At 36.0% G+C, this 27,894-nt stretch overlaps 1 protein-coding gene across 1 annotated transcript in view; it reads right to left on the bottom strand.

Annotated features, from left to right (window-relative positions):
• Positions 1 to 8,574: 8,574 nt before the first annotated feature.
• The window catches only part of LOC118837898 (sodium channel protein type 9 subunit alpha-like), an 86,159-nt gene continuing 66,839 nt past the window's right edge, over positions 8,575 to 27,894 (bottom strand). Inside the window, exons 20-25 of the mRNA XM_036745038.1 lie at positions 27,022 to 27,303; positions 24,186 to 24,239; positions 22,622 to 22,757; positions 18,629 to 18,735; positions 13,741 to 14,011; positions 8,575 to 9,797 (exon numbers count right to left, since the gene is read on the bottom strand). Of these exons, the coding sequence (XP_036600933.1) occupies positions 8,617 to 9,797; positions 13,741 to 14,011; positions 18,629 to 18,735; positions 22,622 to 22,757; positions 24,186 to 24,239; positions 27,022 to 27,303 (2,031 nt within the window). The 3' untranslated portion in view covers positions 8,575 to 8,616. The remainder of the gene's footprint in view (positions 9,798 to 13,740; positions 14,012 to 18,628; positions 18,736 to 22,621; positions 22,758 to 24,185; positions 24,240 to 27,021; positions 27,304 to 27,894) is intronic.

Genomic DNA, 27,894 nt, shown 5'->3' on the forward strand with positions numbered 1-27,894 from the left:
TCAATTGTTTTTGGTTATGTATTTTAGTTATTTTACTATAAACATAACCATCAAAGAAATAATTAAATAGACACAGAGATACAGAATAGAGCATAAAACCCTTAACATTTAATGAAGTAGAATTCAATTGTTAAAAATAGGGAAAAAATGATTTTCCTATGTTCTATTCCAGATTTTTCTGAAATTCCTTTATCCTTTTCACCTCCTTTCCTCCATCCTTTCCTCCCTTCTTCACTCCCTCTCTCCCTTCCTTCCTCCCTCTGTTCATTCATTTGTTCCTTTCTTTCCTCCTTCCTTCCTTTCTTCCAACCTTGTTCTTTTCTGCTGATATTGCCTTCCATTACTAGAAATCTATCTTTCCCTATTTCCTTTTATGCTTCATATTTATAATTTTATGGAAGTATACTATACCTTCCTTTTCATGGAGTTATTACTTTTAATTTCTTTCTTTGTAAATTATATCTTTGTTTTTTAAACTTTGAATTGTGTGCAATTTTGATTCTGCTAATATGGTGTATTTTATGATTCATAACCATATAATATCAGTGGAAATTATTAACATTAAAGATAATTTTAATGGTAATAGCTAGCACTTACATAATACTTTAAGGTTTGAAAAATGCTTTACAAATATCTCATTTTGTCCTCAAAACAACTCTGGGTGTTTGTGCTATTAGTATCATACCAGTTTTACACATGGGAAAACTGATTTAGAGGTAATGACTACTCTAGTGTCATACCTTTAGTATGAGGCTAGATTTGAACTCAGGTTTTCCAAACCTAAGGTCTAGTGCTTCATTCAATATACCACCTCACTGAGAGAGGTAGATATTCACATCATCAACCAATTTGGAATCATTGAAAACACTTCACGATTTTCTATTTACTATCTGGGCTGGTTTAAAATTATAAGCCCAACTCACTGTCTATCTGCAGTATGCTGTAATGTATAATAGGCCTCATCTATCTTAATCTATTTGATAATAAGCTCTTTCATGTATGTTAATTTCCCAAACAACTGAAGTTAACTCATGTAAAAACTGAAACATTTCTAATGTAACGATTTTTAGGTAATAATCATTCTAAAGTGAATTTTTCACTTCCCTAACTTCTTACATAGACTAAAGTAATTGGAGCTGGGAGACTCGTGTTCAAATCCCATCTCAAACAATTAATACTTACGTGACCCTGTGTATCATGCGCAAATTCTTTGGGCCTCTGCTTTCTTACTTGTCAAATAAAAGAAATGAAATCAATGACACCACCCCCACCCCAACAAAGACGAAGGGTAGCTGCAGGGATACAGTTCTGGTGTCAGGAAGACATCATCCTAAATTCAAAGCTAGCCTCTGACACTTATCAGCTCTGTGACCCTGGGCAAGTCACTTACTTCTATTTGCTTCAGTTTCCTCATCTGCAAAATGATTTGGAGAAGGAAATAGCAAACTATTCTACTATTTTTTCCAAGAAAACCCAAAAGGGGGTCATGTAGAGTCTGACATGGCTAAAATAACTGAATAACAACAAGTCTCAAGACCTCTCCATATCATAAGGTGTCCTTTATGAAAACCAGTTCTAGCACTGTGGTGTCATGCGATACTCCTAGATGGCATTGCCTCTTCCAGGTCATCAAGGAAATGAAATGAAAAGTGAGTACCAGGGTTTCTCTTTGGAACGGCAACCCTGAGGTCCCCTCCCAGACTGATTTTTTTTTTCTTTTTCTAGTTAAAGGGGCCATTCCTTGACTCACTTCTTAAAGAGGTCTATTCACTGAATGGGCTTTGCCTCACTCTAAGTGAGTACATGAAAAGGCCTTAGCCTAAAAGGGCAAGGGTCTCCCATCCATCCTGGGCCATCTCCAGTCATCCTGATAAATATCTGGTCACTGGACCCAGATGGCTCTAGAGGACAAAGTGAGGCTGTTGACCTTGCACAGCCCTCCCTCACTCAAATCAAAGTCAGCAGCAAGTTATGTCATCATTTCCCTGATGCCATGGTCCTGTTCAAAAACAAAGGACAAACACAAACCTCTTCCATAAAGTAAGCCCTGAAATATTTGCTGAATGGAATGGAATCAAATGGAGTTGAGCTTTTCGGTTGAATTACCAAGGTGTATAATGCTATTTGTTTCTACAATAAATGGCTCTGCTTTTCTTTTGGATTTCTTTTTTCTTGTCTTTGAGTAGCTAATAGTCATCACTTCTGCTATCTTTGGTTCTGCCTCCAACAGCAGCTTCCTTACCCTTTCCCATTTCTTTTCAGTATAGTGTAGGCTGGGAAGGAAGATAAAGCCCGCCTATCAGAACGCTTCTCTGAAAATGCATTATTCCTGACAGCTGTGATTTTATGTGACCACAACTCCTTCACTCAGGCTTTAGAGAACTTTCAACTTCACCTCAGATAATCCTAGTCATGGGATCTGCTGGATGGATAATGTATATCTTTTCCCTCTGCTATGTTAGGAATGTTTCTGGGCCTTTCCATTGTTTTTTTTCTTTTTGGTCAAATGCTACTTGAGTAAGAAAGAAAGGACAGAGAACGGAGATGTTAGAATTTGTCCTAGACCTTACTTACAAATATGGAGGAAGGGATGAATCTATAACATTTGCTGTTAATGATACATCTTTGGAGAAATCTCTTTTTTTCTGAAAAGTATCTGAGATTTCAAAAAGATTTAAGTGCTGTCCTTTGGAGCTATTCTGTTAGGCCAGGGTTTCTCAAACTTATTTGAACATCAAATAATTCAAGACTGACCAATAAAAGATAGTTAGGACTCCTAAAAGTATTAAGTATCATAGCTTAAAGGGAAAAACATAAAAATATCCATATATTAAACCTTTTTTAAAAGTAAATAATTATAATAGATTAGGGATTTTTGAAATTCAGATAATTTCATATTTAATGTTGGAGAAAACAATATTGCTAGCTAGCATCCATCTTTTCTCAAAGAACCCTGCCCACACTGGGTGTAATCCCAAGAATCTTCAGTATACATTATGAAATACTGTACAGTTATATCTTGCACATCATGGGAGTTAGTGGCAGGGCATCCCTGCAATCTGGAAAATCTGTGTAAAACTTTTTGGCCCTCTCTTGAAGAAGTTTGATTTTTTTTTCTTTTTCTTTTATGAGGTGTTTACAGCATCTTATTGTCAAATTTGGGTTAAGTATTTGCTCCTGTGTTATGTGCTGACTGCTGGCCTTGATATGTTGTCTGCAGCTTTTGCAAAACTCCTCAAAATTTCTCATTTAATTTCTTATGCTGATTTGTGGCAAATCAGAATCGTGATGGGGAAAGTAGTGATATGGAGGGATAAACATATCAGGAGATCATATATCTGGGATCATTAGGAAATTGAGGGTAAGGCAAAAAAAAATCTCTGAGAATGGCTGCTCTAGGGACTACAAAGCCAAATGGAGAATTTCATCAGGAGGTTGTGTCTAAGTTTTCATAAAAATATATAAAGGAAACCAGGTGATTATTGTGCAGATAGCAGAATCAGGAAACAATTAAGAACTATTTAAGTATCAGCCATATGCCAAATACTGTGCTAAGTAAGCAATGGGGATGCCAAAACAAAAAAGTAACTGCTTCTGCTCCCAAGGAGCCTCCATTCTCTAGGGGAGATAATATTTTCATATACTTGCTTATGCAGAATCACTACAAAATAACCACAAGTTAATGGAAGGAGGATTGGTTCTAGGAGTTGTAGGGAACAAGGAAAGGATTCAGGTAGAAGGTAGTTCTTGAGATGAGTTGTGAAGAGTGTAAGGGATTTTAGGAAGCAAAGAGGAAATACATTCTTGTCATGAGGGGTAGTTAGGGTAGCAACTTTTGGGGAAAAGACAGTGCTAGAGAAAGGCTTCCTTAAAGTAAATGGATTATAGTCTTCTAGACTCAAAGGAAAGAGTAATGAGTCTCTTGAGCACAAAAGTAGCTAAATCTACAATGGAGCTTGAATTTTTCAAAGTGATCTGGTGAGAGATACCCGGGTAGATCCACAATACCCAGTCATCCTTGAAGCTTGAAGTTTCTTTTAGGATTTAACAATTGCATTAAGCTGTACTTCTATCTAGAAAAGACAGCAAAATAAGCTTCCTTCCCCATGAGGTGTATGCAGATCCAGAATTTGGGGATTAATGGGTAGTGAACTATGTGTCTCAAGATACAAACTGTTTACAAGAACAGTAGGCAGGTAGGATGCCATGAGCCCTAGAATTAGTATTGTTCTAGGAAATGTTTGATAACTGGCTTTAAAAAGTAAATGTACACAAAACACTTTTAAGTTTAATCAGCATTATTAACATTTTCTCCATCACATTCTTAAGTTCAGATGACCAACAAAACAACAAAGTCAACCCTGATTTGTAGCATTAGCTGATTTCCATCATGTTCACACTGAAAATTTAACATTTGGCTGTCATGAGCTGGTATAGACTGACTCTCGCAGCCCCCTGCAAAATAATGTGATACAGTGATCATCCACCTTACTGGTTTAGAGACATGAGACCTAGACTTGGACTCTGAAGTTTGGGATAAATTCTGTTAGGTGAGATGAGAGCTAGTTATTTCAAGCCTAATATAGTGAGAAAGATTCAGGGAAGAGAAAGAAGGGGAAGCTTCTGTTCTGAACCTGTTTGGATTGGCCAATGTACAGTACTCTGCTATGCAATAGGCACACTATTACCCATAAGGTTGGGATATGCACATGGCTAGCTCACTACCTAGATTAATGGGAGCAAAGTAAATTTTCCCTTGTCCTTCCCCTCCCATACAAGACAACTTTCCCAAAGCCTTTGGGTGTTGCTCTCTTGGGGAGAGGGAAGGGAAGAGAGGGAAGAATAAAACTTTGGTATTCAAAATCTTACAAAAATGAATGTTAAAAACTATCTTTACATGTAATTGGAAAAAATAAAATACTATTTTTTTAAAAAAAGAACTTGCAAGTAAAAGAACAGAATAACAATGTTTGCCATTGTAGAAGTGTTATTGTATTTTTAGAAATGTTTTCCCACCATAATACTGAGGAAATCCCTATTTCAGGACCATCTGGATTAAAAAAATTTGGAATAGGAGTCAGGAGAGCTGGGTTTTTGTTTTAGCTCTGATGGCAAGTCTGGTACTTTTCCTCCCCGTGTAAATGGGTTAACCAACATGCTCACTAAGAATCTTTCCAGCTCCAATAATTTGTGGGTCTTTGAGAAAGGAGCTTCATTTATTCTAATTCAATTCAGCCTCAATTTCAATTACTTGAATGCTTCTTCCTCTGTGACTTTAAGCAAGTCACCGCTAATGACTGTTTCCTCTTCATAGAATGGAATTAAATGACAAGATCTCTGAAAATCTCATGGTTCTAACATCATATTTTGAGCTTTTTGTGGTGGGTGGTGGTGGTGATTGAAAGCCCTTTCAGCCCATTTCTCCCCCAAATCTGTTTGCTATAAGGGTTTCCAATCATCACTTCTCCCCCAGTAATCAGGCTTTTTACATTCCAAATATGAAGAATTCACTGCCCTTGGTTTCAAATGAGATTGTAATCGTAAAGCACTTAGCACAGTGCCTGGCACATAGTTAAGTGTTATATAAATGTCAGCTATTATTGGCTACTTTACCTAGTTGTTAAGAATAGTAAGTTATAATAAGGGACAACCCAATAGTCTGCTTCTTTTGATTGGGAGTGAGTAAGCAGCCTTTTCATTCTCTGCTTTTGTTACTCCTTCGTGGTCTTTGTATACTGCCACAGGACAGTAAGCCCTCTGATCGACTGCTGAGAATGTCCTGTATGCTGCTGCCTGCCTTGGAAAGTTTGTGCTGCTCCCCCCCACCCCCACCCACACCCCCGGCACAAAACTACCTAGCTGTAACCGTGAGAAGGGTGAAAGTCCGGCCTCCTCTTTTTTTATTTTTTAAAGCTCTCTAATGTTGTCAGAACATTTTTTCATGCCTAAGAGACACAAAACCTTTCTCTCAAACCACTACTCTTTCCTCTACTTGGCCACTGCCAAGGATCACATTGTCTAGCTAAAGATATTCAGAACTGATTTTTTTATTCACAGTATTGCTAAAGAAAGTTTATTAATTTATAAAAAAGAAGAGGTTGGACTCAATGAACTTTAAGTTACTTTCCAGCTTTAGCAAGCTGTAGATCTATGAAAATCAGGAAGTCATTTGTTGAAGTTCAAATTGATAAACATGTTAGTTTAGATTGCTGATCTATCTCATAATTGATAAACTTTAATAAGGTATACCAAATTATGATTACCTAAAAAAGGATGTAATATTTTTGCTTTGTTGATGTGAATTAACACTGGCGGAGAGGCTATTGTAAGTTTATTAGTATTCTAATTAACCAACTTGTTGAAACACCAAACATAATTGTAAAAGGAAGTCATAGGATAATGGCGTACTTGTGAAAGGTGAACATAGAAGGATTTGGTAGTAAATTCTGAAAGTGTATGATTAAACTTTATTTATGCAGGTACAACAAATCATTGTATTAGATTTGCTGGAATAAAAACTTTATACTTACCATTTGCACAGCTACTAAAAGGCAGAATATCTTGAAAATGTCTGATAAAATTATCCTTAAAGTACTTTGGCAATCAAGTGTTGGTTTTAGGGAAACTGATAAAAATGAGTAATGTTTAATTTGTAGTGGCAAAAGCATAATTTTCATATTCAATTCAATTAAATTCACAAACATTTATTATACACATATTATTTATCAGACTCTGTGTTAGGAACAGAAATACAAAACAAAAAAGATCTTGCCTTCAGGAAGCTTACATTCTATTGGGGGGAAGCAAGCATGTAGGGAAGTAAATATAAAACATACACAAATTACAAGAGTTTTGGGGGGGGCTAGAGACAGCATGATCACCATAGTAGTCAACATTTCATTGTTATATAATTTCACAAGACAGATATATGTGGGAAACTTTACAATAGAGAAACATAAGGGGTAGAGGACTAAAAATTGTATTTCCATAGAGCCTCCCCCAAGGAATAGTAGTTAGGATGATACAGTTCTGATTAGCAGGCAGAGAAATACGACAATAGTTTGGCAAGACAAACATACATTTGTGATACATAATTTGCAAATCACTGATGCTTCGTGGACAATGAGTGTATTATTTTAACTGGTGAAAGCCTGAGAAGGACCTTATTGATGAAAATTTCTAGATCACCTGTGCTGTACAGGGCACTGCATAATAGTGGTAGATACATAATGTCTGTGATACTGTGCCCAAGTCATAGCTGTTTGCCCAGACATGCACCATAGTATCAAATGTTTAGTTAATTAACAGCAAGGACTACATAGAGGAACAAAATCTTAGCTATGCTGAAAGCTGAAAGTTGGTTAAGAAATACCAGCAGATGAGAAGAGAATCCAGGTGACAAAGAGATCTGTAGTTGGGATATCTGAGGTATATTTTAGGGTAGGAAGGTACAGCATTTGGTTTCATAGAAAACAGTCAAGAAAAGACTTAGGAACTGCTGCCTTGCTTCAAAAAACTGTAAGTGTTTTTATGATGGCAGTGAAGATCTTCACATCATTTTGAAAGTATGGGTAAATATAAATATAGAGGAAATATAAGAGGGAAGATGGAATATTGGGCATAATGTCTTTGGGCATAACCTCTGTATTGCTTAGGTTGAATGACTGTTATATTGAATAAAAGTCAGCAGCACACATATTAAGAGAATTCTATAGGACTTTAAGGCATAAAAAGTTAATCCTAATCCAAGATAGCATAATGGCAGGTGCTTTAAACTAGACAAGCCATTTATATGCACAATGCTATGATTTTGATACCAAATTTCCTTATACATGAGCTAAAAATCTCAGCAGCTGCAACTAATTTGAACATTGCATTGCAGGGAACCAGTAAAACATTTTAATTTGCTGCTTTTCCAACAGAATGAATAAAAAAGTTAAATACATATGTTCCTTATTGCATAAATTTGCATATGTGATGTGATATGATGTGTGTGTGTGTGTGTGTGTGTGTGTGTGTGAAAAAGAGAGAGGGAGGGAGAGAGAGAGAGAGAGAGAGATAGATAGAGAGAGAGAGAGATTGAGGTGGTAGAGTATGAATGGCAAGGATGTTATGATGAGAAGACAAAGGCAAAAGTAAAAATATTTTGCTCATGTGTTTCATTAAAACAAGGAAATTTAGATTCTTTTTCTCTTAGTCCACAGTCTCTATCATTCTGAACAGCTTCTTTAGCTTTTCTCTGTCATAAGAGAAGCAGTGCAAACAGACAATGCTTATCAAAGTTGTTTAAATACCGAATCACAGTTAGTCAGTGAAGAGTCACTCTACTGAACGTATATCAGATTGGATGCCATCTTGGGCAGGGGGGAGGGCAGGGAGGAGGTAGGGAGAAAAATAGAACTCAAAATCTTATAAAAATGAATGTTGAAAACAAAAAATAAATGAATGAATGAATGAATGAATAAATAGAGAAGAGTCACTATACTGTTAGAATCATCAACACTGTGTGTATGCATTGTTCTTCTTGGTAAAAACTTGTTGGTTTGGCATAGATTTGCCAAAATAGTCCTGCACATAGAATAAATCTCTTTCATAATTGCTGACAAAATAGAATCCCTACTTTTCCTTTTTCCCATCATTTTTGCCTTTGTCTTCCTTTTCTGTCTGGTCTGTTTCATGTTTCTCTCTGTCTTGCTCTATTCCACTATCCAAATGTATGGAAGTGGGAGAAGGGCTCAGATCACCTCCTTTCTCTAGAGGTGAGTTCTGAACTTTATCAAATACTATGTCTTCTTTAATAGTCAGGTTCTCCCTATCTTCACCTTTGATATTATATATACCTAATACATTTTGCCTTATGCAGAAACGTCGAAAAGCACGCTGAATGATAAGAGCTGATACCTCCTCCTGTTTTCGTTTTAGAGTAGTTGAAACTGGTTCATAGGAAATTTGAAAAAGACATGATGACAGAAACTGCTTACGCATTGGTAAATGGATGCAGCCAAATGCTTCACCTTCTCCCAAAATGTACTTTGTAAAAGCAATTAAGACATCAGTACAGAAAACTCGATCACCTCTGACTATGGGTAAATCCATGGCTATGAGCTGGACTCTGTTTGGCTTTGCTATAAGAAGAGGAGGATCCAATGAAGCAGCAAAGTCAGAGAGCTGACTGTAGTCTATGAAATGGGTGACATTGGGATCAAATTGCTTCCAAACCTCATAAAAATTGTCAAAAGCTTCCTCACTCAGAGGCTGAGCATTATCTTCAGTTACAACACTGCAAATCTCCAGGATAACAACAATGAACATGTTTACAAGTACCAGAAAAGAAATAGTGATATAACTCACAAAATATAAAATCCCCAAAGAGGGACTTCCGCAGTCTCCTTTCACAGAACTTCCTGGGTGAATTTTTTGAGGGTCACAGTCTGGTGGTCCTGTGTTAAGAATCGGTGCTAGCAAACCATCCCAGCCAGCAAATGTAGTAATTTGGAAGAGGCAAAGTATGCTGTTGCCAAAAGTTTCAAAGTTGAACATGTCATTAATTCCAGCATCCTTTTTAACAAAGGCGAAGTGGGACATTCCAATGACAGCATAGATAAACATTACAAGGAAAAGCAAAAGCACAATATTCAACAAAGTAGGAAGGGACAGCATCAGAGCATAGATTAGTAAACCTAAGCCCTTGGTTCCTTTAATAAAATTGAGGACTCTTCCACACCTGATGAGACGGATCACTTGGACCTCGGCATAGGTCAGGAGATACTTGTCTGTCAATCGAGGCAGTAATACAACTGTGGAAAAATATGAAAAGGAACATGTTTAAACATCCATCATGAGTTCATAAATCATGTATTTGCTCTTCCCTTCCTTCTTTGAGAAGTAGCCCAAGGCAATTTGCATAACCCAGTTTAGCTGCCCTAAAGGAAGGTGGAATTAGAAAGGCAAAGGGAAATAAAACATGCATGCTTTTCTAAACCCTTCAAAGACCTTAGAGGGGGTATTGGGTGAAGAGGAGGAATACCTTTCAGAGTGCCGATTCCCTGCTAGGAATGGAGCTACAGGTGTAAATAATGGGGAGGAACACATCCAGAGACACAGATTTGACAGTTGGAAGGAATCTCTGCTACAGCAGACTGAACACATTGTAATTCAGACTCCTTGAAAAACCTCCAAGAATGAACTCCTTACTGCTCAAGACAACCCATTCTATTTTTTAGATAGCTTTAATTTTTTTAAATTGTGCATGCGTGCGTGCGTGTGTGATACCAAGCTTAAATCTCTTTCTGCAACTTCATCCCATTACTCCTAATGGAGTCAAAAAGGAACAAATCTCATCCTTCTTTTATATGAAAACTCTTAAAATAGGTAAAGACAGTTGTCATATGCTTTCTTGAGTCTCTTCAAAGCTAAACATGCCATTTTCCTTAACTGATATTCTTATATTATGGGCTCAAAGTCCTTCATCATTGTGGTTGCCCTCTTCTAGACTCTTTCCAGTTTATCAATGTCATTCTTAAACCATAATGTCCACTACTCTAGACGATGCTAGATAAAGGCAGAGTACAGTATCTGTTAAAATAATCCAAGATCACAATTATTTCGGCTTCCACAACACATTGCTGACTCACACTGAACTTGTCATCCACTAAAACTCTGACATTTTTGGAACAATGGTATTTATCATGCCTTCATCATTTTATACTTATAATTTGTTTTTATTTTTTTCACTCTAGTGAAAGACTTTATATTTATTTACAATGAATTTCATATCATTCTGTGGGTTAGGTATCATACTTCCTAGATTTGTGTTAACTGAAAGTTTGATGAGCACACCACTTTTGCCTTTATCCAAGTCATTGACAATATAGTAATTAGGATGGGGCCAAGCAAAGATCCCTGGAGTTCTCTCCTGCAGAATTCATGTCCTTCTGACAATGAATCACTAATAACTTTTTAAGTTCAGCTATCCAACCAGTTCTAAATTCAACTGACTGCATTCTCAAATAATCTATATTCTCTTTCCATCTTTCATTTTCTTCCTTTCTTCTCTTTAAGAACAGTATAAGGTACTTTACCAAAAGCTTTGCTTAAATCTAGGTAAAGTATATCCACAACACTCCTCCATCTACTAGTCTGTAATACTGCCAAAAAATGAATGAGGTTAGTCTGACATGAACCACTCTGGATAAATCCATGGTGGAGCCTTGAACATCTAGAAAAGGAAGTGGAGATTATATCAAGCATCTTATCCATCATTCATTCTATTATTTCCCTTAAAATCAAGGTGAAGCTCAATGGTCTATTGTGGAGAAACTGTATCCTCCCCTATCCTTTTTTGGAAACTGAGATAACCTTTGCCCTTCTCCAATCTTGTGTTAGAAGCAGCATGGCATAGTGGTGAAAGTGCCAGACTTGCAATCAAAATAATCTAGTTTCAAATCATGTGTATGACCACAGTTAGTTGTGTGACCAAGGTGAAGTCATGTAACCTTTCTGATTTTCACTTCCTTCATGTGCAAAACAAAGGGATTAGAATAAATAGAATGGATGACTTCTGAAGTCCAGTTATCAATTTATGATCCTACATTCTTCTGTTTTCCATAATTTTTCAAGTATTGATGATCACATGACAATCACAACTGCCAGGTCTTTCAGTATTCAAGGATGCAGTTCATCTGGGTCAGGAAAACGGTATTCTTTACGGAAAGGGAAGTACTCTCTTACTATCCTTTTATGTGTCTTGGATATCAATTCTCTGTTAATCATTTTAGTTCTTTCATTTCCACTGTAAACAACTTCATTCGCAGAGAAAACTAAGTAAGCAGCTCTGCATTTTATTGTCAGGTATCATCATTATATTGACCCTGAGGATGGAAGGAGGGAGGGAAGGGGAGAAAGAGGGAGAGAGAGGAGTGGGGGAAATGGAGAGCTTCAGCAGCTGTTTTGATAATTGAAGTCCCCGATCTTAAAAATGTTTATTGACTGAATGAATGATTCTATTCAACAAGTACCAGGGTAAAATTCAATAGCCAAGTTCTAAAAGAGAGGATCCTGGACATGGAGAAATACAAACACGGAATTACAAATGTGAGCATTGGAAGGCAGTTCAGAGATCACATAGGCAATCTGAACTTTAAATAAGACTCTTCTCTATAGTATTTAGTTACATTCATAACACATTTTTAAGCTCGATGCTTGGAAGACAAAGATAAAAAACAAATTTATCATTAAAAAGTAGTCATCTAGCCTTTATTTGAAGATGTCCAGTGAAGAGGAGCCTACTACCTTCTAAGTAGCTCATTCAACTTTGGCACAGCGCTAATTATGAGCATGTTTTCCTTACATCAAGCCCAAATCTACCCCTGCGACTTCCATCCATAGTTCCTGGTTCTATTGCCCTTAACTAAGTAGAATCAGTTTTAATTTCTTGCTTACCTGGTATCCTTACAACTACTTGAGGATTGCCTAAGTCTTCTCTTTTTCAGGATAAACATCCCCAATTCCTCCTCCAGCCAATCCTTGTATGTCATGATCTCTTGGAGCTTTGCCCTGCTGCTCGCCCACTTATTAACATGGTTGTCTATATCTTTCTTAAACTTTGGTACCCAGAACCGAACAAAGTCCTCCATATATGATCCAACCAAGGTAAAGTATAGCAAGTCTCTCTCTCTCTCTCTCTCTCTCTCTCTCTCTTTTTCTCTCTCTCCATATATATATGTATATGTATATATATACATATATATGTATATGTATATATATACATATATGTATATGTATATATACATATATGTATATATACATATATATGTATATATACATATATGTATATGTATATATACATATATGTATATATATACATATATGTATATGTATATATATACATATACACACACGCACTATATTTTCAGGGATATCTCTAGTTTTTATTTGTTTGTTATGTCACGCTCTTGACTTATATTGAACTTGCAGTCTACTAAACCCTTGATCTTTTTATCATATCTATCTTTCATTTGAGAGGTAAGTTCATTGGAACCCAAGCATCAATCTTTACATTTCTCTCTATTCAATTTCACCTTACTGTATTTGGCCCATCCCACTCATCACACAGTTGGATTAGAAGAAACAGAATCCTGTTACCACTGTCCTTGAAATTCCCCAGGTTATTGTCCTCACTCAAACCTCATTCCTGTAATTCATACAGTAATTATGCTGCAAGAATTTACTTCAATCATGCTAAGTGAATACAAAGTTAAGTCTTGGTTCTGATACTAGACTGAAAGGATTAGAATTTAATAATACCTCAAAGGATCAAGCTCATCATTTGATGTAGTTCACTTTTTTAATTATAAAGGAAACATAACAGAGATAAGATGAACATTTTCTTTAAAATTTCAAATATAACTGTAACAATTTTTGTGTCAATCAATGTACCCAGTCCTTCTAGAATTAGTTAACTACCTTCAGAGGAGGCAAGCAATATTTAAGAATGACCATGGCTCTGCTACCAGCATGGAGACTGATATGCCCACATACTTTTCTTTATCTCTACACTGACAGGTCTCTTCATTGATAACTTTCACTGATTTATTTTTCTTTTGGCACTTCTGCCCCATAACTAAACATGGACAAATGCAGGACTTATGTGACAATTTTTTAATCTTCTTCCTTCAAAACTATTGATAATATTTTGATAATAGCAGTCTAAATTGACACCTGATAAGTAAACATCCTTACCCATAATAGAGAGATGGACCACCACAAAATCAAAGACGTTCCAGCCTATGGTAAAGTAGTATTGGCGGAGGCCAATGAGTTTCAGCACACATTCTCCCACAAAGAAGCCAATGAACACCAGGTTGATCTGGTACAAAATGTTGCTTGTATAGGCACTCTGGGTATCTGTTTCCACCATCATGGTCACCATGTTCAGACAGATGAATACTATAATGGTGATCTCAAAAGCATCTTTGGTGACTAGGTCAAATATATATCTCTGGAATTTGTTCTGTAATAATGGAGTGAATATCAAAATGTAATTAAAATCATTATACTCAAAAAAGCTCATCTAATTAAACTATAATTAAACTATATTTTAACCCATTTGATCAAATTCAACAAATTTTAGACACTCACTACAGTAAGGCACATAAGAAAGATTTTTTTGCCACTAGCGTGTCATCACAATGTCTGCAATGCTGATGGATCTTCAACTGGCAATAGTATCAAATGATTTATCTCTTTTTCTATCTCCAACTTCTTCATCAAGTTGTTAATGATCTATAAACATACACTTAAATGCACTACTGAGCCTCTCGCAGGAAGTCTGTAATGTCTTTTTCTTAATGTTTCATAATGTAAGCAATACTACACTAATTTTCTTTGCAAATTTTTCTTCTTTCGATTTTGGTTATTAAACAAGGGCATCTGTACCAAAATGCACTTACCCTACCAATCTTCATATATTCTTTCACTCACTAATTCCTTAATGTATCTAGTCCTCAGCCATAATTGCATATATAAACAGAAATACATTGTTTTGTATAACAATATTTTCCAAGATCCATTTATAAAATATTGATTCCCTAGAGCTCGAATATCACAATCAAGATTTAATTAAATCAGCAATCAAAATGCTCCTATGATGTGCAATGCATTCTGTTAGGTGCTGGGAGTGAGGCTGGAAACTTACAAATGTAAATCTCTAAGATAAGAGAACATATTTAAACATCTGTAGCAAACTTAGCCCACATTACTCCAATGCCACAAATTTTGGGGAAAATTATAATAAAATAATGGAGGTATAATATTTAGAATGTCTATCAGGTCTGTCTTCTGATAGAAAGATAGAAGAAAAATAGGGAAATAAATCCAAAATAAATGAAGAGAGATTAAGAGAGTACCTTCTCTTGACTGAACTACATTCCAACATAATTAGGTGATACAGTGGATAGAATACTGGTTCTGGAGTCAGAAAGACCTGAGTTTAAATCTGGCCTCAGACTCTCACCAGCTTTGTGACCCTGGTAAGTCATTTAACCTAGGTTTGCTTCAGTTTCTTTATATATGAAATGGGGATAATAACAGCACACGTATCTCAGAGTTGTTGTGGGGATCAAATGAAATAATAATTGTAAAGCACTTGGCCCTATTTGGCACATAGTGGATATAAATGTTAGCTATAATTTAAAAAAAATAGCATGATTTCTGACTTACTATCAATGATTTTTTGTAAAATGGAGACTGGAAAACAGAAATGAAGGAAAAGGATTACTGTTCGACTCACAAATCATGTTTTTAAAAAATGATGGGAGAAGCTACATTCTTTAAAATACAGGTGAGTAAATTGCTAGGCATAAAGTTTAAGATCAAAGATGAGAAGAAAGCCAAAATAGTCATAACAGCGCTTCCTTGTGTTTACAAAAAATTGAAAATAAAATATATTGCCAGTTAGGTAATGGTTGAACTAATAATGAATGGTGTATGGATATAATAAAATATCACTGAGATGTAAGAAATGATGAACATAAATAAACTTGGGAAGTCCTAAATGAAATGATACCAGATAAAGTGAATAAAACCAGGAAATCAATACATAACATAGCTAAAATATAACAGTTTTTTGTTTTAAGGCAATGTTCATTGAGTGGGTACAAAAGATTATATCAGGAAATGATTAATATGAAAACAAAACCAACAATAAAGCTTAATATAAAATAAGCTAGTGAACTTGAATTTGAATCCTAGCAAATTTCAGCATGCATTATTAAATATATGGTTTTTAGATGTTTTAGGAAGGGAAACAGGGATTATTAAAATCATCATTGGTTCCTTATGAACAAGTCAAGCTGGCATAATGTAACTTCCTTCTTTTAACACAATTATTAGACTGATGGGCCAGGAAAATATATACACGTAGTTCATATGGATTTCACCAAGTCATTTGTTTTTCAGGTTCTGCTTACTTCCCTTGACATTTTTCATAATATCTTTGCAGAGAAAACATAGACATTGCACCATTACTTCCAAATTAACTGAGAACCCTCAAGACAAAGTTATGTCAGGTTCAAAGTACTCCATGGGGACACACTGATTCAAAAATTACATCTTACCATCCCCTTGCTAATATGTATATTTTTTACTAGTCAACCAGAGAGTGGAATAAGTTCAAAGCAAAGAACTTAACAATGCCACAGTAAGAAAAGTAGCAATAAAAACATTTCTCCCATAAACCTGTGCCAAATAACCCTACAAATATACATATATATGTATATGTATGTATGTGTGTATATACATACATACATATGTACATATATATGTGTGTGTATGTGTGTGTATATACACATATATATGTACACACACACACACACATATACATACACACACATATTATATATATGCAATCAGTTGGAAGACCACACACAAAGTAAACAAATATAGGAAACAACAAAAATGGGAAATACCTGTGGGCAATAGATATATATAGAAAAGCCAAACATGAAGGGATCACACAGTAGAAGGATATGCAAGCAGAGGGGTATTTCATGTGTCCCATGTGGTGAGACTATCAATTTTTTTCTACCGATGTCCCCTTGCCATGCTTGTGGACCTACTCTTTGTTTCTCTTGTGTGCTACAGAATCTCTGTCAATCATGACACTACAGGTCAGCATTGCCTTCTTTTTCCTGTGTTTGCTTCCACACACAGTTTATACGACATAAGGTTGTATACAACGAAGGGATTGGACTTAATGATCTGTAAGGTCCCTTACAATTATAAAATAACAGGATGCAAGTAACTCAAGAAATATTTATTGAATTGATTATTGAACTAGGGAAAAATTTACAACTCATTTATTTGATAAGGCCACCTTATTTCTTAAATATATAGGGAACTGAGCCAAATGTATAAAAATAAGAGTGCTTCCCCAAATTGAAAAATGGTCAAAGGATATGAATAGCCAATTTTCAGTAAAAGAAATCCAAGCTATCAGTGGTTATATAAAAATGTTCTAATTCACTAATAATTAGAGAAATTCAAACAACTCTAAAATATCACACCTATCAGACTGGCTAATATGACAATAAAGAAAGCGACAAATGCTGGACAGAATATGGGAAAATGGGTACATTCATGCATTATTGGTAGGGTAGGAAACTGGTCTGAACAGTCTGGAGAACAATTTGGAATTATGCCCAGAGGATTATAAAACTGTGTATACCCTTTGATAAAGCAATACCACTAACTAGGTGTATATCCCAAATAGATCAAAGGAAAAGGAAAAGGACCTATTTGTACAAATATATATATATAGAAACTCTTATTGTTGTGGCAAAGAATTGGAAATTGAGAGGAAACCCATCAATTGGGGAATGACTGAACAAGTTGTGGTATATGATTGTGATACTATTTTGCTAGAATGAAAAATGAACAGGATGGTTTCAGAAAAACCTGGGAGGATTTATATGAACCGATGCAAAGTGAGGTGAGCAGAACCAGGAGAACACTGTATATAGTAACAGCAATATTGTAATAGTGATCAACTGTGGAAAAACTTAGCTACTTTGATCAATATAACGATCCAAAACAATTCCAAAGAGCTTATGATGAAAAATGTTCTTTATCCCTAGAAAGTGAACTAATGAACTCTGAGTATAGATTGGAGCATATTGTTTTTCATGGTATTTTCTTGCTTTTTTTCAATATAGCTAATATGGAAATATGTTTTACATGACATCATGTGCATAATAGATATCATATAACTTGACTTCTTAATGGGTAGGAGAAGGGCTGGAATGAGGAAGAGGAAAAATTTGGAACTCAAATTTTTTTTGAAAAGGGTATTAAAAAGAAAGTATGTGTTAACAGACTGCTCTATTATTCTACTCCCAGACTAAAACTTTCTACCCTGGCTATCACTCCTCAATTTTGATTGTTTCTCCCATTGGAATGTAAGCTCCTTGACGCTGAAACTCTCACTTTTGTATTTGCATTCTAAGCTATCAGCATAGCCCCTGGCACAAAATAAGTATTTAATAAATGCTTTTCAACCAAAAAAAGTACTGTGTGCAGTATACTGTTCATGTTCCTTCAAAGGTCATATCCCCAACTAATAAAAACCTCCTCCTTGGGATATGGAGATGATCCTTTACTGTCAAAGGATGTGCCTATGTGGCACAAGCTCTATTAGGTCCTACTAAGTGGAAAAAGCTTTAAATAAAGGCACATTCATGGACTGGCAGTCCAGGACCAATCTTGCCGAAAGGCTCATTGCAAGAAGGTTTGATTTTTGGTGCTGATTTTTTTCTGGCCACACTAATTGAGGAAACTAATCACTTTAAGGAATGAGCTGAATCTAACACTGGCAGAGGAGGCTCACACTTACTGAAGAACATGAGAGACTGTAATTTTGATACTACACAAAAGGACAGCAAAGCTGGGATAAGTCCTAAAAACATAAATTATTAATATGATGCCACTATGGTAGATGGTCAAAAATGAGAGAAGGGCAACTGGCATAGTATAAAACTTATCAGCTTGTCTTTTGAAAAAAAAATAAGGCTTTTGAGGATGTAATGAAAACAATCTTCTGACAATCTGGATGAGAGGTATTTATTTTGCTTACCCTTGGCCGAGGTATTGGATTTTGGGGTTTCCCATGCCCCAACTTTTTCATCAAATTGTAGTATTTCTTCCGATTCTCTGTCATGAAGATACCTAGGCCACCAATGTAAAAATAAAGAAAACTATTAAAATAATATTTCTTGTCTCAATTTTCCCCAATCAACTAATACTCATTTTTGGAGCCATGATAGTAGAGAATTTGGTGCCTTTCAAATGGATGTCATCTCTACAGCACTTAAGGAATTTATATTTCTTCATGTAGCTCTGTGTACAAGGATGTACAAACATAAAATACCTAGACTGCACATGTCAAGAATGATTGATGAATTGATCACCTGGCGGTGGGTTAATCTAGGTGTTATTTATCTATATTCTTTATTTTATGTCCACTACTGTTGCCTTTCTGAGCACTCCACTTTTGTTGTTTAGTTGTTTCCAGTCATGTCCAACTCTTCATGACCCCACCTGAGGTTTTCTCGGCAAAGATACTAGAGCAGTTTGCCATTTCCTTCTCCAGCTCATTTGACAGATGAAAAAGCTGAGGCAAACAGGGTTAAGTGACTTGCCCAGGGTCACACAGTTACTAAGTGTCTGAGCCCAGATTTGATCTAATGAAGATGAGTCTTCCTGTCTCCAGGCTTGGTGCTTTCTGAACAGCGCCACCTAGCTGAATCATACATATACAGGTGTATGTTCATGTACATGTACATATATAATAGCTAGCTTTTATGTAGTACTTTTAAGTTTAGGTCTGCACCTGACAAATACTATCTCATCTTGTTCCTGAAACAACCTGAGGATGAAGGTGCCATTTTTATCTCCATTTCACAGATGAGGAACCTGAGGCCGACAGAGGATAAGTAAATTGCCCTGAGTCATACCACTAGTCAGTGTCTGAGGACAGATTTGAACAGGCCTTATCGACCTCTAACACTCTATCCATTGCACCATCTATGTGCCTCGATGCATATATGTTATCTATGAATGCATCACATTCCCATTTCTGAACATATAGTAAACTCCCCAAGAACAGAGGCTATGTCAACTCAAATTTATATGTCTATTAGCACAATACCTGGCCCATAGACAAAATTCAATAACAATTGCTTTATCCATTTCTCTTAGCACCTAAAACAATACTCTGAGTGCAATAAGTACCTAATAAATTTATGTTGAATTCAGTTGAATAAATGATAGCTCTAAGAGATAGAAATCTATAATCTAATGATTTATTGGAGTTTAGGGCTATGTTACATATTTTCTCTACTCTCAATACCCAGTTGTTCTCAAAGCCCTTGTAATTGGCTCTTTCTCAAAACAGTCAACAAAAAATTCTCTCAAAGTTCATCAATGGTTTTTGTAATCAAATAAAACTTTCTCAGACTTCACTGTCCTCAAATCTCTATTAAATTTTAGACTATTGATTACCCCTCCCCAAATCCTTAAAACTTGGTTAGTATGGCTTCTGCTCCATAATCTGCTGAGAATTAAGATGGTAGATCTAGGAATGGTGACTTGGAGCAGGATGGAAAAAATATGAGATAGTTGACATAGGAAGTACGATGGCTGATCATTATGGAAAATTAATCCGGAAGCTGTTCAGTTATGGGAATAGGCTTAGTTGTAGCAAGAAGAAATTGGAGGTAAGGACTGATGAAAAGAAGGCTATATACAGATATTGGTATGAATGTCCAATGAACACACTAACTAATTTGGATTTTAAAGAGATGTATGGAGGATGAAAGCAAATGAAAGTAAGAGGGGATGAATAATTTAAATGGTCCTGAGAAAGTAATATCAGGAATAGTAAAGCTCAATATGCCCAAAGTTTCTTATGAATACAAAGAACAACAAAATGGAATTATTAGCTATTCTGAGGAGAAGAGAATGATTAGCAAAAGGCTAAGACTAGACTGAGGGACAAAAAGTACTAGGTTATTAGACCATAGAGAGATAGCAGAACTATTATGTATTTTGCTTTTGTTTTCTTTACCAAGGACATTGATCTTCAGACAGGAAATATAGAACAAAGGGAAAAAATTAACAGGAAATTCAGATCCAAGATTGGAGGGATGTGGTAAGAGATAATCAATTGGTTGCCTTCAGTGTGCACATGTCACCAGAAATGGATAAATTACATCCCAGAATATGGAGAGACTTTGTGGATGGGACTGCTGGGCTGGTATCAGTAATCTTTTGAGAAATCACAAAGGGAAAGATATCATCACAGTGGAAACAGGCAATTGTTATCCCAATGTTTAAAAGAAAGAAGGAAAAATAAATCCTTCAAAGGATTCAAAAATCCTCATCTATCTTTTCATGATTATCTTCTTTCAAGGCTCAGTTCAGGTATAAGCTATTTTATGAATTTTTCCCTGGTTTTCAGTCCCACACACCAAATTACTTATCAGACATTTCCAGATGGATAGCCTGTAAGTATTGCCAACTCAAATTGTTCTAAATACAGTTCATTATGTTCCCCAATCTTTAAAAATTCTTCTTCTAAAAATTCTTTAGTACTACTGGGGAATCAGCATCCTTCTCATATTTCAGGTCTGCAACTTCAGTATCATCCTCAGTCTAGTCCATACTCATACTCACCCAAAATATCCAATCTGTTGCCAAATATTTTGTCTATATCTGTAACATTTTTTTGCATATTATTTTCTCTTCTCTCTTAACAGAGCCACTTGCCTAGTTAAGGCCCTCACCACCTCTTGCCTAGATCATTACAATGGCCTCCTATTTATTTTCCCTGCCCCAACACTCTTCTCATCCTAATTTATATTGCACAGACCCATCAAAGCCAATTTCCTGTAGCACTCATCCAATTGATTGTGTCACCTCCTTGTCAAATAAATTCCAGTGGCTCTCTTTTATCTATACACTAAAATATAATTTCCTGTGACATGGAAAGCTCCTCGAAACCTGTCCCCTTCTAATCTTTCCAGTCTTTTTTTTAGATTGGCAGCTGGTGGCACAGGGGATAGATACTAGGCTTGCAATCAAGAAGACCCAAGATCAAATCCAGCCTCAGGCACTTAATAGCTGGGTGATCCTGGCCAAGTCACTAAACTTTGTTTTAGCTTCCTCAAGGGAATAATAATAGCATTTATCTCTCAGGGTTGTTGTGAGGTTCAAATGAAATAATATTTGTAAAATTACTTATAGCAGTTCCTGGCACACAGTAGGTGCTACACAAATGCTTATTCCCTTCCCTTCTCCTTTACACACTTTAATCTCCTCCTTGCATTTAGCCAATTTAGCCATGCTGCCCTCCTTACTGCTCTGTGGGCACAATACTCCATCTCCCATCTCCAAAATACAATTATTCCTCACTTTTTTGCCTCTTGGAATCTCTAGTTTCCCTTAAGACTAAGTTCAAACACTACCTTCTCTATGAAAGTCTTTTCTGGTCCTTCCCAGCTGCTAATGTCCCATCCCATAATTCCCTTCTGCCCATTTTATTTATTTTATGTACATATTTATATCTTCAAATGTTATCTCTGCTATTATAATTTAAAGTCCTTGAGGTTAGGGACTATTATTTTTTTTTCTTTTTATCCCCAGAGCTTATCACAGTGTCTAGCACAAAATAAAGGCTTAACGATTGCTTGTTATTTGATGGATGGATTGGTTTTCTTAGCTGAAAGTGTTCTCTCTCTGCTCACATCTTCCCAGAGCACTTTGTTTAGACCTTTCCTTAGCTCCAGTCACAATCTACTCCAGATTATAGTTATCCATGTAAATGTGCTTCCCCTCTCCTTCCTCCCCCCACTCTCCCACCAGTTCCCTTATATAAGCTTCTTGTAGCAGAGATGTGTATATGTATGGTGTGTGTGTGTGTGTGTGTGTGTGTGTGTGTGTGTGTGTGTGTGCGTGCCAGTGTGAGTGTGTCCATAATATCTAGTACTGTACCTTAGTAAAGAACAGTTTCTTAATAAAAGTTTATAGAATACAACTGGATTGATCAATCAAAGATTTGGAATACTTATCTTTATTTGTTGTTTGAAATGATTAACGACAACACTAACGAAGAAGACCAGGGGGAAGAACAAACCAAAGATAATAAAGCTGACAAAGTAAAGATACACGTAGAGATTGCTCTCATACTCAGGCTGACTTTCTACCTAAACAAAGAAAAAAAACAGCAAACATTAGCAATACATCAGTATTGATCAAAGATTTCAATTTAATGCAATAACTTAGCAAGAAATGTGAGCATTTTTTCTGTCTTTATTATCTAGGGGCCACCATTTTGCTTTCATTTCATTTAAAAAGTTTATTACCTAGGCTTAAATCAGTCATTCTTACTTCATGTTAATTAACAAACCCATGTGATGGGAACCAAAGATAGTCTGAAATCTGAAAATGAAAGTCCACCATAGGTTTTGCAAATTATATTAGCTCAACCTGTAAGGAGAAAGAGCTGCTATGCAATTCAGAGAAAAATAAACATTTGAAACAGCTATAGTTTCCATCAGTTCTTGTGAAACAGATTCTACTTATTTAACAGATTCATTGTTCTTTGCACCTTTTTATTTAATTGGAAGAATTATTTTTTGAGAGCCTTAGAAATTGAGTTAGAGATGCCCCTCAGAGGCAGGAGAGCAAACAGTAGGAGAAAGTGAAGTGGACTTGGAGTTAAGAGATGATGGTTTGAATTCTGACTCTGACAAAGACTCTCTCTGTGACCATGGACAAGTGGTCTGATCTCTCAAAGCCTTAGTTTCCTTATCTTCAAAATCGATATAATACTTACACTACCTCCCTCGAAAGGTCAATATGCAGAAAGCATGTTGGTCACTTTAAAACATTAAATGACTGTGAGCTATTATTGTTTTTCTTCTGGGCAGGGTTTATCCTCTCTGGGTTATACTGTTGACTCTACGCAGGACTTTTTTCATCCATGTCATAGAACCCTATTCACCCTGGAAGCTCACCCTACCTGTGAACTACTTCTCACACTGGAAGTAACTTCTGCTCTTGCAATCCTCTCTCTCTGAATGTTTGGTTCCTTACAGGACCTCCACTTGAAGGAGGAGGCTAAGGCCAACCCCAACTTCATTCCTCTTCAGGCTGCATTGCTGACTCACTGCCATAGGACTTCATCTATAGCCACACCCACTCACTAGGTATCCTCAATTTTCCCCACTACGATTCCCTTTTGGGTGTTCTCTTCCCCAAAGATCTCCTTGAGGGATTTCTTTTTGATTGCATTTGTATCCCTAGTATTTAACACAGTGCCTGGCACATAGTGAATGCATAATAAACACCTGTCAACTTTTTGATTCTGTGGGTGGTGGCAGTGGCAGCATACTGTAGTAGTAAAAGCACTTAATTTTCTTTAATCCGAAAATCTGGGTTGGTGCTCTGACTCTCTTACCTTCCAACTGTGTAACCCTCAGCAAATAATTCTCCTTCTTGAGCCTCAGTTTCTATAACATGAGGATGATAATACCTGTACTATGTATCTCACAAGAATAGGTTTTGTGACGAGTTTAGCTAACTTTAAATATGAAGAGTTATTATTAGAAGATACATTGTCCCATACTTACATCAACTGAATCAATAGCTGCATTCATGATATCCAACCATCCTTGAAAGGTGGCCTGCAAATATTACATTTATTAAATTTTGCATCTATAGATGACAGTTAAGAACAAGAGAGATGTCAAGCTTAGTTTGACAGGTTATTGATGAGTAAATCTTGTCACATTTCAAAATATTGTTTTAACTTACGGTATAGATCTAGTTTTAAGGTATTGTTTTTTCCCTTCAAAATGTCACATTTGGCTAGTAAACTAATGCTAAGTTTATCACTATACTAAGAGTTTTTGGTCAACAACTGCTATCTAAATACCACAAGTTGACAATTGTGAGGTATGTGACTATGGGTAAGTCATTTCACTTCTCAGAGCTCCGGTTTTCTCATCTGTAAAATGGATATTTTAAGCACCACTTATCTGACAGCTTTGTGTAAGGAAATATCTAAAGGAATTAAAGCAATAGATGTGTGCTATCCTCTTCCTCCTCCTCCTCCTCTTCCTCAGTGAGCGAACTGGTTTTGTTAGCAAGAGTGGAACAAAATTAATACCAGACAAAATTGAATTGATAATTCATAAAAGAGACTAAAGATGTCTATTCCAACTGCATCACCAGGATCTTACACAAAGGTGGCAAGAAGTATGATTTTAGGAGATTTTAGGAAAAAATGCAGTAAGGAGTAGGACATAGGAGCCATCTTCAGAACAAGGAAGAACTGGGTTCAAGTCCTGCATTTGTCATATGCTGGCTGCTGACCCTGGGCAAGCCACTTAGCATACTAGTGCTCCATTCAACAGCAGAGAAGGTGCTGACCTGAATTGGTAGAGGCAGTTTCCTCAACAGTGTTTCCCTATACCAATGAAATCAAGGGTCCTGTCCCTTTAACCTTCTTTTGGGGGAAAAAAAAAAACTCCACAATAAACCTATGCCTCAGTCTTCCACTCTGTTGATTTTTGAAATCCCACAATTACAGCTTCATATAACTGACTTAAAAAAATCAAATAGGAGACTCTGTGTCTTCTAAAAGCCATATTTATCAAATATACCTATATCTAGTTACCTACCTATTTGGAAAAATTCAACATAATTGGTTTCATTTGTTGTCCTACATATTTCATTGTGTGTATGTATAAACATTAATCCAAGAATAGGTTCACAGGTTTCACTAACCTGCCAAAGAGATTAGGTCAAAATCCCCTAGAATTAGGGTATATGGTTGGTCTCACCACATTGGTCATTAACTATGTCGCTGCATAGAAGCTTAATTCTTCTTTCAATATTTAGAACATTCCTATAGAAATAAGCTAGAAAACATATGGTTAAATAAAAATGAAAAGAAAATTGTGGTATTTTAAATGCCTTGTATTCTTTCCATTCCCTCTAATACTCTAACTCCATCTCTCTCTTCTACAACACCAGGGATAAGAAATATGTGGTGGCTGCTAAACTTGAGGGAGTCAGTACACTTTCTAACATACATAGCCCCTTTCTTACACTTACTATCCTCTCATTGTGCTAGACGATACACATGTTGAACCCTTTCTCACTTCCTCCCAATCCCTACCCTGGCCACTAGTTCCTATTTGGGACAGTTCTAAAATTTCAAAGATATTAAGAAGAACATTCCATTCACAAACAGCAATAAAAACAGGTATGCTCCTATGTTAGGGGATAGCTTTTGTATCAACTTGTCATAATTATTCCTCACTCTTCTTTGAATGCATCCTTATTTGTCAATATCCTTTTTATAATGTCACACTCATAGCTCAACAGAATACTCCAAGTGTGTCCTGAACGGCCAGTCAGGACCAGCCACAACTCTTGAAAAGGACATTACCAATAACACAGCCTAAGATTGTATGAAATTTTGTCTTACCATTTATGGAACACTACTGGTTAATTTTCAAGTTGTAGTCAATCAACCCCTAGGTCTTTTATATATGGGCTGTTGATAATCTAGATCTTCCTCCATCTAGTAGTTGTGTAATTTATTGTTCTAATCTATAGCTGGAAGGGCTTCACATTGGTTCTTTTAAAATTTCACCCTCTTGGTTTTGTCTCATAAGATTCTGACCTGGTGGTATTTTTGACTGTTGAACTTTCAAATTTTTAAAAAAACACTTTAATTTTTTGAATGTTGCCTTTATAAATATACCTTCTACATGTTCAATCAAGTAATCTATCAAATAAAAGTTGCATAATAGAGCAGTTTGGAGTAGCATATAGAAACCTGTCCTCTGAGTCGAAAAGACTTGGGTTCATCTTACATTTGATACATATTGGCTGTCTGACTTGTTTAAGTCAGTCAGCCTCTCAGTGCTCCAGACAACTCTCTAAGGCTTTAAATAATTGAGGAGTTGCTCATTTGCACTGATGGAAGAAATTTCCATATGAAGACTGATAAAATAGGTCTGGACAAAAAAAAAAAAAAAGAAAAAACCCACAACAGGTAGAACCCTTCCCCCACCCTCACCCTAGTAGAATACTTCTGGAATGGGTCCATTAAAAAAATAAACCTTGGATATGTTCATTCAATTAGGTGTGACTTCACCAAACTACATAATCAACTAACCTATATTTTTTCCACAATAATCTTAAGACCTTGTGAAATGTTTTATCAAATATACTTCCATTTTTATATTTGTTTGTAAACTCATAAGAAAACACTGAAAAAATAAAATCTTGATTTTTATTCCTCCATAAATTTTTGGGAAATAATACACTCAGACTAGGATGTATGTGTGTATGTGTGTGTGTGTGTGTGTGTGTGTGTGGAGGGGGGAGGGTGTGCACGCATGTATGTGCACCAGAGCAAGCCCAGGCACTGTAGAAATAAGGGCCACTTACTAATTGAAGGAGAGAAAGATAACCATTTCCGACATTGTCAAAATTTGCTTTTCCATTCTTCCATTGCACATCTCCACTACTGTTGATGAGCGTCTTACATTCAGAAAAATTGGAGACAATAGTCCTAGAAAGTCTTTCACCAGTTGTGGTGTTAACACATTCAAAGAACTTGCCAGCAAACAAGTTAACTCCCATTAGGCTAAAAAACAGCCAAGACATAAGGCAGACCAGAAGTGCTTTTAGAATGGACGGAACTGCTTTTAAAAAAATATGCAAAACCACCTAGAAAAAAAGAAATGAGATACCAGATTTATGTAATCTAAATGTATTAACCAATTTTACCATTTGATCACAAAACTATTAATTTCCCAAAAATAACATTATATACGAATTAGAAAATCCAAACTCATATTTGTATTATTTATATATAATCTCCTTTTAATAACTGATATCTCTATTAAAACAGCATGACCTAGCAGATAGAGAACTACACTGGAAGGCAGGAAGTAATGGGTTCTTTTCTTTTACCTCTGACATATACTGTGTGACCCTGAGCAAGTTATTTAACCTCTTAGTGTTCTAAGCAAATCTCTAAGAATTGCAGAGGAGGCACAAAACAGCTCTAGTAGAGTGAATTTCCTCACCAGGGAGTGTTCTATACCAATAAAATCACAGTCTCAATAGAAAAAAAAAGAAATAGTGAATACAAGAAGTGGAATTTCTGCTGAAACTCTGAGATATGTCTTTCTATATCAAACATTGTATGTGACAAGATATAAAGGTGGGAAATCTAAGTGATAAAAACTGATTGTGAGTCTGCATGAGTTTATGCAATGGAATAGAAATCTATCTATCGGTTCTGAAACCACAGAA

The sequence above is a fragment of the Trichosurus vulpecula genome, chromosome 2 (assembly GCF_011100635.1).
Source record: "Trichosurus vulpecula isolate mTriVul1 chromosome 2, mTriVul1.pri, whole genome shotgun sequence".
NCBI classification, from domain to species: domain Eukaryota; kingdom Metazoa; phylum Chordata; class Mammalia; order Diprotodontia; family Phalangeridae; genus Trichosurus; species Trichosurus vulpecula.